Source organism: Aotus nancymaae, unplaced genomic scaffold, assembly GCF_030222135.1.
Source record: "Aotus nancymaae isolate 86718 unplaced genomic scaffold, 86718_ANA_hifiasm-v0.15.2.pri h1tg000108l, whole genome shotgun sequence".
Lineage (NCBI taxonomy): Eukaryota > Metazoa > Chordata > Mammalia > Primates > Aotidae > Aotus > Aotus nancymaae.
This window is the reverse complement of record NW_026988523.1, coordinates 7,372,596-7,385,647: the sequence shown is the minus strand read 5'-3', so window position 1 is coordinate 7,385,647 and position 13,052 is coordinate 7,372,596. Positions and strand designations below refer to the sequence as shown.

General features: G+C 38.6%; 2 protein-coding genes across 8 annotated transcripts in view; one reads left to right on the top strand and one right to left on the bottom strand.

Moving 5' to 3' along the window:
- RABGAP1L (RAB GTPase activating protein 1 like) overlaps positions 1–13,052 on the bottom strand; it is a 726,923-nt gene that overhangs the window by 132,896 nt on the left and 580,975 nt on the right. The gene's annotated exons all lie outside the window — the stretch shown is intronic.
- LOC135272167 (NADH dehydrogenase [ubiquinone] 1 alpha subcomplex assembly factor 4-like) lies at positions 4,587–5,114 on the top strand. The gene has a single exon (XM_064370340.1). It carries the CDS (start codon positions 4,587–4,589, stop codon positions 5,112–5,114), a length of 528 nt encoding a protein of 175 aa, XP_064226410.1.

Sequence of the window (13,052 nt, the reverse complement as noted above, 5' to 3'; positions counted from 1 at the left end):
AAAAAGCATTTATATTGAGTCTACTGCAGTTATAATTTAAAAGGCAAAAGGTATTTCTAATTCACTGGTGGAATCTATAAATCTATCACATTTCCTGCTTGCTTAGGCCCTTAAGGGTCTAACTGATTTCCTGAGTTAAAACTAGGTAATGGAAAAATATTAAGAATAATAGTCATCCAGTGAGATGAGCATTTGGCGTTTGTGAATCCAAAACATATTATTGCTCACAATTCCTTTCAGTAATTTATATAGTTTCTAAAGGAATAATCTCACTTTTTACAATGAAAGGTCTTTGCTTAATAAAACATAGTAAGGCACTTCCCTTAGTGTTTTAGGAATAAGGGCACAGCTCTGTGACATTCTCTAACCTCAGCACATATGTAGTATAAGGTATGCAACTGTATTACCTGCTTTCCTGCCAAACCATTCATGAAGTCAATGAACAAAAAATAAAAACAAAATCATAAGGTCAATAATATTACTGTGACAAATCTGAGACTTTTCTATTTAAGTGACAGAAATCTGTTATTTAAGCTTATTATGCCACCTATTTGCAATACTGTCCCAAAGTGCAGAGATCCAAATTAGTTAAAGCAAATTCGTATGCTGATGCTGGATGTACCATGGGCAGCCTGCAATCTGACATTCATTATGCTTCTTTATCTCTGTGGACTGTACATCATTGTTGACCATCAGCATTCCTCTGTCACATTTGTTACAAGGTAGAGGGTTCAAACTATATTTAGCCTAAGAGAAGCATTATTCAGAAGATAAACATGCCAGAGGAAAACCCCAACTGCAAGAGAGAGCCACACATGACTTTGAGGTGATCTGTACCATATCTCCCTTTCTTTAGCAAAGCTCATCAAGAATTATCTTAGAAAATAATCTACCAGAGCCAAGGTTGGGCTTTGGAACAAAGCTAGCCTTTGAAATGAGACCTGGGAGTATGACTTTTAAGGAACTCACCTCACACAGCTCACTTGTGAGTTATGTATAACTCTGAAACCTAAGCCCAGCAGATTTAAATTTCTTTTAAAATAATATTTGTAAAATATGGTTTACACAGAAAATAAAGTTCAGTATAATTTGACTAGATGATGTCAGTCATATTTTATTGGATGTAAAACAAAACAAAACAAAAACCCAGCCTCCTTTCTTTCAAGTGGTATTCTTATCACATTATGCAAATTATTACCTTTTTATAATTGAGACCAGTGATAAAGCCATTTTATGTGTTTTGGCATAGACCATTAGTATAATTTTTGCTACTCTAAATGCCTCAATGCACAACGGAATCAGCAATAATACAGTTTCATTCATTTTAGAAAGATCTTATTAAAAACAAAACAAAGTAAAACATTTAATTCCATTTCCTAAAGATAAATAAGAAACTTCTGCTAAAAATAATCAATATTATCTTTAAAGAAACTTGATTATCCTAATAATATAGAAACATTTTTCTACTAGCGACACTCCTTTACAGTAATTAAAATCAGTTTTTTAAATTTTCCTTCATAGGTTCTCCTTTTTTTATTTTCATTTATTATTATTACTCTTAATTCGTTTATGTTTTTGAGATGGAGTCTCGCTCTGTCGCCCAGGCTGAAGTGCAGTGGTGCGATCTTGGCTCACTGCAACCTTCGCCTCCCAGGTTCCAGCGATTCTCCTACCTCAGCCTCTTGAGTAGCTGAAATTAAAGGCACACGCCACCATATCCAGCTAATTTTTGTATTTTTAGTAGAGATGGGGGTTCACCATGTTGGCCAAGCTGGTCTCTAACTCCTGACCTTGTGATCCACCCACCTTGGCCTCCCAAAGTGCTGGGATTACAGGCATGAGCCACTGCACCTGGCCACTTTTTAAAGTTTTTTTGAGACCAAGTCTCACTCTGGTCACCCAGGGTGGAGTGCAGCGGCATGATCTTAGCTCACTGCAGGCTCTGCCTCCCAGGTTCAACCAATTCTCCTGCCTCAGCCTCCCAAGTAGCTGGGATTACAGGCATGTACCACCACACCCAGCTAATTTTTTTGTATTTTTAGTAGAGATGGGGTTTCGCCATGTTGGCCAGGCTGCTCTTGAACTCCTGGCCTCAGTGATCTGCCTGCCTCAGCCTCCCAAAATTTTGGGATTACAGGCGTGAGCCACCATGCCCAGCCAGGTTCCACTTTTATCATAGATAAATCTTTTTATAACTTATACACCGTATATAAGGCAGAAGCATTCCCTGACCTCAGCAGGCTTTCAACAAGCCTCTGAGTCATCTAAGAAAGGAAAACTGGACCATGTAACTTACTGGCAAAAAGAAAAAGCATAAAAACTCAGTATCAGAGATTCATAGTCTTATTGCACTTGATAATGATGCTATGGACTCCTGACGCTGACTTGCAGCATTTCTGTTGAGTGCTTTTTCTACGCAGAATGTAAAGTGATGGGAATCACAGAAGCAATTCCCCACACTCTTGAGTCCTCTGACACTCTTCAGTGACCTTTACAGATGTTTCTTCTCTGTGGTTCTCAAAGTTACTTTTTCCAGGTAAAAGTGTACAAAAGTACAATCAATTAAATAAAAAGTAAATAATGGCTTCCCACACTGTTAAATTAAAAGAATTAATTGAAAGGTATGTTCTGGTATAGAGCAACTTAAAAGGTAAACTATGTTTCTTAAGTCTTGGATAAAACTGTCAATGGAACAAAATTGGGTTAATTAAAGTAAAACTCTAGATAAACTAAAGTAGTCAAAGAATTCCAGTGTTACTTGACTGCACTATCATATCAGGACTTTCTCTCATGACCATTTAAATCCCAATCACATAAACCCAGGAATTTTTAGAAAGGTAGGAGTTAATTTTCTAAGATATCCAAAGCAAAGGCCAGGTGTGCTGGCTCACATCTGTAATCCCAACACTTTGGGAGGCTGAGGTGGGAGGACTGCTGTCGCCCAGGAGTTTGAGACCAGCCTGGGCAACCACAGGGAGACTCTGTCTCTACCAAAAAGAAGATGAAGGAAAAAAAAGCTGTGCCGGGTAGCAGGAGTCTGTAATCAAGCTACTCAGGAGGCTAAGATGGGAAGATTGCTTGAACCTGGAAGGTCAAGGTTGCAGTAAGTGGTGACTGCACCACTGCACTCCAAGCATGGGTGACAGAGCAAGGCCCTATCTCAAAAAGAAAAAGCAAAAAAAAAAAAAAAAAAAAAGGAAAAATAAATGCCAACTTCTTCATTGAAAATACAACATTATTTAAAACAGAAATGCCAAAAAATTGCTTCTAAGACTATAATCTGAAAAGAGAAAAAGACTGAGACAGGTATAAAAATGCATTCTCCACAAAATCGAAGTAGTGAAAAGACAGCAGAGCATATTCGACTTATGGCACCAGAGGAAATGATGTGGCCTCCGACTGACACGTGACCCTGTCCTACGCGCTCTGCAGCTGCTCTGGCACCACCCACCACACCCAGACGGGAGGGAATACGGCTCCCATCGCTAAAGCCTCTGAAAGCCCACATGTATCCAAGCTTTAGGACGTAATTTTGCTCTATTAGTTTCCACTCCTATGTAACAAATTTAACAGCTAAAAACAATATCCATTTATTATCTCACATCTCTGTAGGACAGGAGTCCCACGTAGGCTCTGTGGGGCTCTGCTCAGGGTATCACAAAGCTGAAATCAAGATGCCTGTTGGGCTGGATTCTTATCTGGAGACTGGGGAAGAATCCACTCTCAACCTCTTTCAGGTTGTTGAAAGAGCTAGTTCCTTGAAGTTTCAGGAATTTGACTAGTTTCCTTCCTAGCTGTAACCTGGGAGCTGCCCTTAGCTCTTCAAAGCTACTTGCCTTCTTTCTCAAGTGGTCTCCTCCATTTTCAAAGCAGCTATTGCACACTGCATCCTTCTCATACTTCCAGTCTCTTTGATTTTCCCTCCTGCCATTAGCCAAAGAAAGCTCTCTGCTTTTAAGGCTCATATGATTCCATCAGGCCTACCGAGATAATCTAGGCTTGAATGTCCCTGTTTTAAGGTCAACTGTGCCATATCGCATAACATAATCACAGAATCGGTAATACGGCATCACATTCATGATGGTTGCAGGAATTACGGTGGACATCTTTGCGGGAGAGAGGTATTTAAGAAATTACACCTACTACATTTACTGAGAACTTAAGGTAAACATAAGAACAAACGTCAAATAGTGTTGTCAACTTGTTCAAATGTAAAACAAAGATGTTCTAAATTCCTTATACTTGGATGAGTACCATATGCAAATGGTACAAAATAGAAAAGGCATAAAAGATATACAGGAAAAGGCAAGACTTCTTTCTAATAATGCCCCTCAGCCCCAGTTCCATTCCCTGGGAATAATAGCCGTTTACTAGTTTCTCATGTGTCCTTCCAGAGAGATCCACATTTATTAAAGCGTATGTGTTTGGGAGGACTGGACAGATTTATTCCTGAAAGGTTTGGTAGAATTCCCCTGTTAAATCACCAAGGCCTCAGTAGAAGAAAGTTATTCTCGGGTGCCCTGGAGGTTTCTTGCGCCTGTGTTCCCACGTGCGGCATGAACCTGAGGGCATCATGTTATGAGCAGATGGGGGCTGCGATGACTCGCAGGATCAGGAATTTCAACCTAGAGAACCGAGTGAAACGGGAAATCAGCAAGATGAAGCCCTCTCCTGTTCCCAGGCACCCCTCTACCAACAGCCTCCTGCGAGAGCAGATTAGTCTATATCCAGAAATTAAGGGAGAGATTGCTCATAAAGATGACAAGCTGCTATCATTTCTAAAAGACGTGTATATTGATTCCAAAGACACTGTGTCTTCCGTGCAGGTAAAAGCTGCTGAAACACCTCAAGAGACAAAGGAATTCAGATTGCCTTTCGGCCATGACTTTGATATGATAAATATTAAGAGCATTCCCAAAGGCAAAATTTCCATTGTAGAAGCACTGACACTTCTCAATAATCATAAACTTTATCCAGAAATATGGACTGCTGAGAAAATAGCCCAAGAATACCATTTAGAACAGAAAGATGGGAATTTCCTTCTTAAATATTTTGTTACTTTTGAAGTCAAAATCTTCCCTCCTGAAGACAAAAAAGCAATACAATCAAAATGAAGAAAATCACAGAAATGTCCTATGTGTTCTCCTCATCCTGCATATTTTCTCATTTTTTGCATATTAAATTATGTTAATTACCAAGTGTTTAATGCTCTCTAATTGTGAGAGCATACTCTTAATATTTATTGAGCCCCTGACTTTTCAGGATTGCCGTAGTATGTATTTTCTTTTAATTTGGTTTAGGCATATTTCATATGTACATATCAGCATGACTAATGAGTACATCTTTACCTTTATTACAAGTAAAAGAGTTAATGTGTTATTTTAGGCACATCATACCAACTTTTAAATTGGTCATATGACCCTTTGGGAAATGTCCTGAATCCCTCATTTAAGTTTTACTTTCCAGTTTGGGTGTTTAGTTCATTCTTCATATGTGATAGTGAAAGTGAAAGCTTTCCTGACTCTTTAAGACTGACATTTTCTTGTTAGGGAAAGAGACTTAATAGCGAGGTAGACTAACAATATTTCCCAAATAAAGGCACACAGGAGAAAATTACGAACCAATAGAATCTAATTAAAATTACTACTCCAGGAAATAAGAAGTATCGAGGATTTATTTTATTTTGAATTGGTTTTAAGTATAGAATAATTGTCTTTACAGTTATAAAAACTAATTAGTGATGTTTACAAAATGTTGAGAATCTTTGTTTTGACAAATAGGTAAGTCCCATGGCCTTTAGAGGCAGGCAGCAGTAGAAACTTTTGAAAAGTAACATTTCTCTGGATTTAACATGGAAATAGAAAAATTTAAAGAATAATTAAATAAAAACTATGGTAAATGAAATCTGGTGATTATATATAGTTTCAGATGTTAACGACAGTTGAGGGAAGAGAGAAAAATTGGCAAGTAGAAGCAGAGAACAGGATCACTGAGAGGGACTTGAGAAATTGCCGCTTCCTCCATTTTAGCAAACTTATTAGCACAGCATGTAGCAGTCCTAGGATCTTGAGTGACAGTGTGTGAGTTTAGCGCTGCCTCATGTATTAGTATTGCGGGATATTTGGGAGACTGTATCCTCTTTGAGACTGAATTTCTTCTATAAAATGAGCATAATGCTACCTTACTTAAATTTAAGGGTTATCATGAAGATAAATGATACCATGAAGATAAATAAATGACTACAAAAGACAAAGCAAATATAAATTATCTTTTGCAGTGGTGAAAAAGGTGCCAGGGGAGAATAAGACCTAAGGTTCTGTAGTTTAGGACCTAACCAGGCCCAGATTCTAGGTTTTCAAATCCTAATAGTGTGTATTTTCTGTTGTGTCAAAATGCAGCACACTTCAGAAGAGGGAAAAGGTATGAATTGTGTGTAGATGAGGGTTATCAGTGTGCTTCTGAGGGAAGATAGGCATCACTACTTCCCAGAGATGCCCCTGGAACTGAAATAGGAGATGCTGAAGAATTCAACATGATGAGGGAATGAGGCATTTGTAGTAATGCTGAAAACAGAAAAATGGACTAAATGGAAAAGTTGTAAGCATGTCTTTGAATATAGATTGGTTATGTGACCAAACTATACCTAGTTTATTTTTGTTTTAACACAATAATTCTTTTAAGAAAACATGAAATAACTACTCAATATAAAACGCATTTTTTTTTTTTGAGACGGAGTTTCGCTCAGTCACCCAGGCTGGATGGAGTGCAGTGGCACGATCTCGGCTCACTGCAAAATTCTGCCTCCTGGGTTCAACTGATTCTCCTGTCTCAGCTTCCCAGTAGCTGGGATTACAGGTGTCCACCACCACGCCCGGGTAATTTTTTGGGATTTTTAGTAGAGAAGGGGTTTCACCACAGTTTGAGGCCAGGCTGGTCTCCAACCCCTGACCTCAAATGATTCTTCCACCTCGGCCTCCCAAAGTGCTGGGATTATAGGCGTGAGCCACCGCGCCTGGCTAAAATGCATTTTAAAACTTCTGTAAATCAGTGAAAACTTCATGTCTTTTGTCATAATGGTCACTAGTTGAATCACTAGTACTGCTATTTCTGAGCCATCTTCTACTGATATCTACACTGTGGTTAGGCAGCTGTTATATGGTTTCACATGACAAAATAAAGAACTTCCCATATCCAAAAAAAAAGAGAGAGAAAGTTATTCTGTGACAAACAGTTTAGATTTTCTAGTTATCTGAGGTTAGTATTGATCATTTCAACTTTCCTAGAAAATCATCCATTTCTTTCAGGTTCTCAAATTAATTAGCACAGGATTGAGCAAAACATTTTCTTAAGATTCTCTATTTCTATCATTTCCCCATTACTTCTGTTTATGCTCTTTCCTGTCTACTTTTTGATTTTATTAACTTAATATCCTATTTAAAAACATAATCAGCTTTTTGATTTATCTGATCAATTTTTGGCTAATTTATTAACTTCTATTTTATTCCCTTCTTTTGCGTTATGTTTATTGATAATTTGTCTAACTTTGAGTTAGATATTTAATGCAGTTATTCTCTTTCTTCATTAAGATAAGTGCTTCTGAACTCTATTTTAGCTCTGTCCCACGAGTTCTAATATGTAGTGTTTTCATTATGCTTTTGTCTGAGATGTTCTATAACTTGTTTGGTTTCCTCTGTGATCTAAGAATTATTTTAAAATGTCCAGGTGATACTCTTTTTCTTTACTCTAGTTTTATTGCAATGAGATCAGAGAATGCTGTATATGTTTACTTCACCTTTTGAAATTCTCTGAAATTTTCTTTATGGTCTATTTTTGTAAAAAAATTTTTTTTCCTCCATGTTGGTCAGACTGGTCTCGAACTCCTGACCTCAGGTGATCTGCCTGCCCCGGCCTCCCGAAGTGCTAGGATTATAGGTGTGAGCCACTGTGTCCAGCCATTTTCGTGAATTTGACATCCTTAGTTTTCAGGATACAAAGCTTGACAAATATCAAATATTTACTTCATTCATTTATTTTATTTTATTTTTTTGTGCTTTCTTTCTCCCCCACTTTTTTTTTTGAGACAGAGTCTCACTCTGTCACTAGGCTGGAGTGCAATGGCACCATCTTGCTCACTGCAACCTTTGACTCCCTGGTTCAAGCGATTCTCCTGCCTCAGCCTCCCGAGTAGCTGGGATTACAGGCATGTACCACCACGCCCAGCTAATTTTTGTATTTTTAGTAGAGACGGGGTTGGTCAGGCCAGGCTGGTCTCGAACTCCTGACCTTGTGATCCACACATCTAGGCCTCTTAAAGTGCTGGGATTACAGGTGTGAGCCACCGGGCCCAGCCTGAGTTTTCTTTCTCTTAGTTGTCGTCCACTTGATCTCTTACGAATTAACAGAAGTGAATAAACATTTATCACTACTATGTAACTATTATTCTTTATATTTTCTGTAGTTTTTGCTTTATGGATGCTTAATGCCCTACTGCTGCTTTGAATTATCCCTCATTGCCTTACTTAAAGTTTTTCCTCTATATTCTATCTTGTCTGATAATAAAGATATAATCTCTACTTTTTTCTTCATGTTTTTCCATGTCTTCCGCCTTATCTGTGTGATTCCTCATTAAGTCTATTATCCTGCTGCTGCTTTTCTTTTTCAGAGACAGTCTCACTCCATTGCCCAGGCTGTAATGCAATGGCTCAATCTCAGCTCACGGCAACCTCCACCTCCTGGGTTCAAGCAATTCTCCTGCCTCAGCCTCCCACATAGCTGGGATTACAGGTGCCTGCCACCACACCCAGCTAATTTTTTTTTGTATTTTTAGTAGAGATGGGGTTTCAAGCTCCTGACCTTGGGTGATGCACCTGCCTCGGCCTCCCAAAGTGTTGGGATTACAGGTGTGAGCCACTGTGCCTGGCCCCCTCCTTCTTCTTTATACTCTAGGAAGGCCAAGAAAGCTCCTACTGCCCGTCCACAAATCCTATCCCATAATCTAAATTGGGCATTATTGGTTTTGCCCCCTAGAAAGTTCTGCCAGCTTTGTGTGAGATTTGTAGCTGTGAGCATTTTTAACTGCATTTATCATTCTTCATCACATTTTGTAGTCTGGGGTTGCACATGTATCTTTCTTTGAAGATAGGGGTTCAAGTTTCCACCATTTTGTTCTCTTCGTGCAGCTGGATAATTTGTAAGGAAGAAGGAAAATAATGCTGTAATCTTTGTTCTGTCATTTTAAAATCAGAATCTAGAATTTATCTTTTGCAAATTCTCCTCTTCTATCCCATATTCTTTGTCATGCTTTCTGGCCAAAGGCTATGCTGTTCTGTGCTCTGCAGATGTTCTAGATAACAGTATGTTCCGGTCCTTAGTCCCCTAAATGAGAATGGCCTGTCTAATATAGTATAATAGTTAAGCTTTCCTCAGTCCTGATGACCAACATTATGCATATACTATCTAGTTCCTTGAAATTCCTCCCATCATTTTTTGGGTGTTCTATACTGTCTATATCTACCTCTACCAGAAGTTTCTGGAAATACAACTCTTGTCTCTAACCTGTGTCTCCTCTTCTGTTCAGTTTAGTCTGCCTGAAAAAATATTTTTACCAGGCAGTTCAAAGCTGTTTCTAAACCTTAAGACAGAACCATAGCTCGGCCATATTACACAGTCAATAGTATTTCACCTATTATATACAAAGCCTTCTCCTGGGAATTGGTGAGAGATACCAAGATAAGTGCTTCAGGAACTGATAATCTACTAGGGGAGAACGAAAAAATATTGTTCTGATGCTGTTTTGCTAAATGCCCATTTCTGTGTAGTCTCCTCAGTGGCAACATGGTTATTCATGTTAGCCATCTTTCTCTGAGCCCTCCCTATAATACATCACCTCTCTTAAACAATTAGGATTATATACATTCCTTTTTCTTGTTCAAGGTCAGTATGTTCTTGGGTGGCCACAAAACTGTATTGTTCATTGGTCCTTGACTTGGCAACAGAGCCAAAATAAAAAACATTGAACTCATAGAGTAGTTGTGTAAACTAGGATCCTCTGACTACGAAGAATAAAGACTCACTAAAGTTGTCTCAAGTATCTGTGTGTGGATGTGTATGTGAGAGGGGTAACTGGAAACAGTTATTGTAAGGTTTCACATGAAAATAAGGAACAGAGGTATGTTGTGTGGCTAGGCCTTATGGAAGCTCATGGAAAGTTGTTTAACCAGGTCTCATGAGAGTACAGGAACATAGACGGAGAATTTCAAGTTGTAATTTCAAGTTGTTCAGAATCCAGTAGATAAGTAATGATGTAGTTAGTTATTTATCCCCTTGGCAGCAATAATTTGTTGACCATCCTCTTCCCATACAGATATAATTTAAATATTTGTATCTACCCTCACCCCCACCAACACACACACACACACACACGTAAAAAAGTTCATTTCCTAGCTCCTACTTACTTGTCACTCTTGCTTATTCATGGCTTCTACTGACTCATGTCATTTTTGTCTGTCCTTTTTTTTTCTGGTTAAGCAATTGGTGTTGGCTATCAAAATAATGCTATTTCAAATTAAACATTTCCTAAGAGAGACCATCTGATCAGTCCACTATGTCACTATCATCAGTTAGATAAAACACATGTACTAGATCATTAAATCTGTCAGCCTTCAAGCTACCTGACTGCTTTAGGTCAAATTTTCTGAGATGTGGTCAAGATGGTAAAGTCATGCAATATAGAATATGGCCACCTATATGTATCTGCCTAGAGTTGGTATCCTTAGCAAGAGGCTACAGGTAAGACCTCTTAGAAAAGGACTCTTGGAGGCTAGCTCACGCTTGTAATCCTAGCACTTTGGGAGGCCAGGGCAAGCGTATCACCTGAGCTCAGGAGTTTGAGATCAGCCTGACCAACATAGAGAAACCCTGTCTCTACTAAAAATACAAAATTAGCCAGGCATGGTGGCACATGCCTGTAGTCCCAGCTACTTGGGAGGCCGAGGCAGAAGAATCGCTTGAACCCGGAAGATGAAGGTTGCAGTGAGCCAAGATCGCTCCATTGCACTCCAGTCTGGGCAACAAGAGTGAAACTCCATCTTGAAAAGAAAAGAAAGAAAAGAAAAGAGAAGAGAAGAGAAGAGAAGAGAAGAGGAAAGGACAGGACTCTGGTTATACAGATACTTCTAGATTAGGCCTATCCAATATAGTATAATAGTTAAGCTTTCCTCAGTTTCGATGACCAACATTATGCATGGTATCCTAGGTACTCTATGATTAGCAAGAAACATTAGTCTTCTGAAACAGATTTGCTCATTTTATTGCATTTTAAGTATTTCTTTTATACTTACATGTAATCACTGCCAAGATAAATGTCCATATGCTGTACTACCAAAGGCATGAGGACTTAGCCTGGCCAGCTAGAAACTTTTTGGAAAGAATTATATCAAATCGCTACTACTGCTAGTTTATAAAGAGACCATTCATTCACTAGGGTCAAACACTAGTATACCTAGAATAAATTACGGCTTACTTATAATTACATTTCTGCCACCTAAGACCACATAGGCGAAAGCTTTTTTATTTCACTTTTGACAATTCAGAATGGAATTCAGGTCTGCTCATCACAAGCCCTATGGGAATAGGTTTTATTATCATCCTATAAAATAGGAAAGAAAATAATTCTAGATGCCAATAATGCCATCATTCTAGATTAGGGGTATACTAGATTAAGAGAATAGACTCCTATTGTTTTAGAATTTCAACCAGGACACAGCTGTAAACTTCAGCCTGGCCTGGCATCTGAACTGAGACAATAAATGCCATATTTGGCATAGCATTTGTTTGCCCAAATCTAACCATATGCCACTGGAATTGAAGAGAAGGCAATTCTCCACAGGGCCAGAATGTATTCCTTTAAAGCTCCCCTGGGGGAATGCTCTTCCACCTGTCCCTGTGTGTGAGATTTGCCCAATTCTTGCAAAATTATGAACTCTACCAATCATAAAATAATCTGGTAATTTGTTATTAGAGTACACACGTTGAAGATATATTCATCAAAGGTGATACAAACTTAAGTAAGATCCTTATACAATAAACATCATAATGAGAAGTTTTTCATAAAAGTATTTTCAATTTCCAGGTAATGACCTGTAACTTATGGACATATTACTGATGTGGTTAAAAAGAAATTCTTTATAGTGAATAATATAGAAAATTCATTCTATAAGGAGCATTCTTTTATTTTATTTTTTGAGACAGAGTTTCGCTCTTGTTGCCTGGGCTGGAGTGCAATGGCATGATCTTGGCTGACTGCAACCTCAGTCTCCCGGGCTCAAGCCATTCTCCTAACTCAGCCCCCCAAGTAGTTGGGATTACAGCCATGCACAACCACACCCAGCTAATTTTTGTATTTTTTGTAGAGACGTTGGCCAGGCTGGTCTCAAACTCCTGATCTCAGGTGATATGCCTGCCTTGGCCTCCCAAAGTGCTGGGAATACAGGCATGAGCCACTGTGCCCAGCCTGGAACATTATTCTTATTAGACAGATACATACCATACTACATTCAGCATTCATTTGGTTTTCATCCAAAGAGTTACAGAGCACTTATAGCATCATTTTGCCAGGAATCATGCTGGGTATTCAATATATGGAACTGAATTTACCTCATAACTTCCCTCAAGAGGAGGAGCCGTGAAGCCAACAATGCAAAAAGACTGAGAAGTAAATTAAAAAGAACAACGTCAGAGTATGTCTAAATGGTGAATCCACTCGCCAAAGATATAGAGGGCATGTTCCGGCTTCAGCATGTCCTATCAGAGATACGTCACACTTTGCATATCTTCCAAAAGTGTTTACTACAAGAGAAACTGTGAAATCTGTGATCATATGTACAATGGAAGAAACGTATTTCTCAACTTTGATTTATGATTATTTTGTACCCCAGCGTATAAACTTGATTATTAAACTGAGCAAGAAGAGAGAGATCAAGATTGCCATCAAGTCTCTGTTTTACAAGGAGGGTGCTATTAGCAGGTGGAAAGAAATAGCAATAAAAGAATAT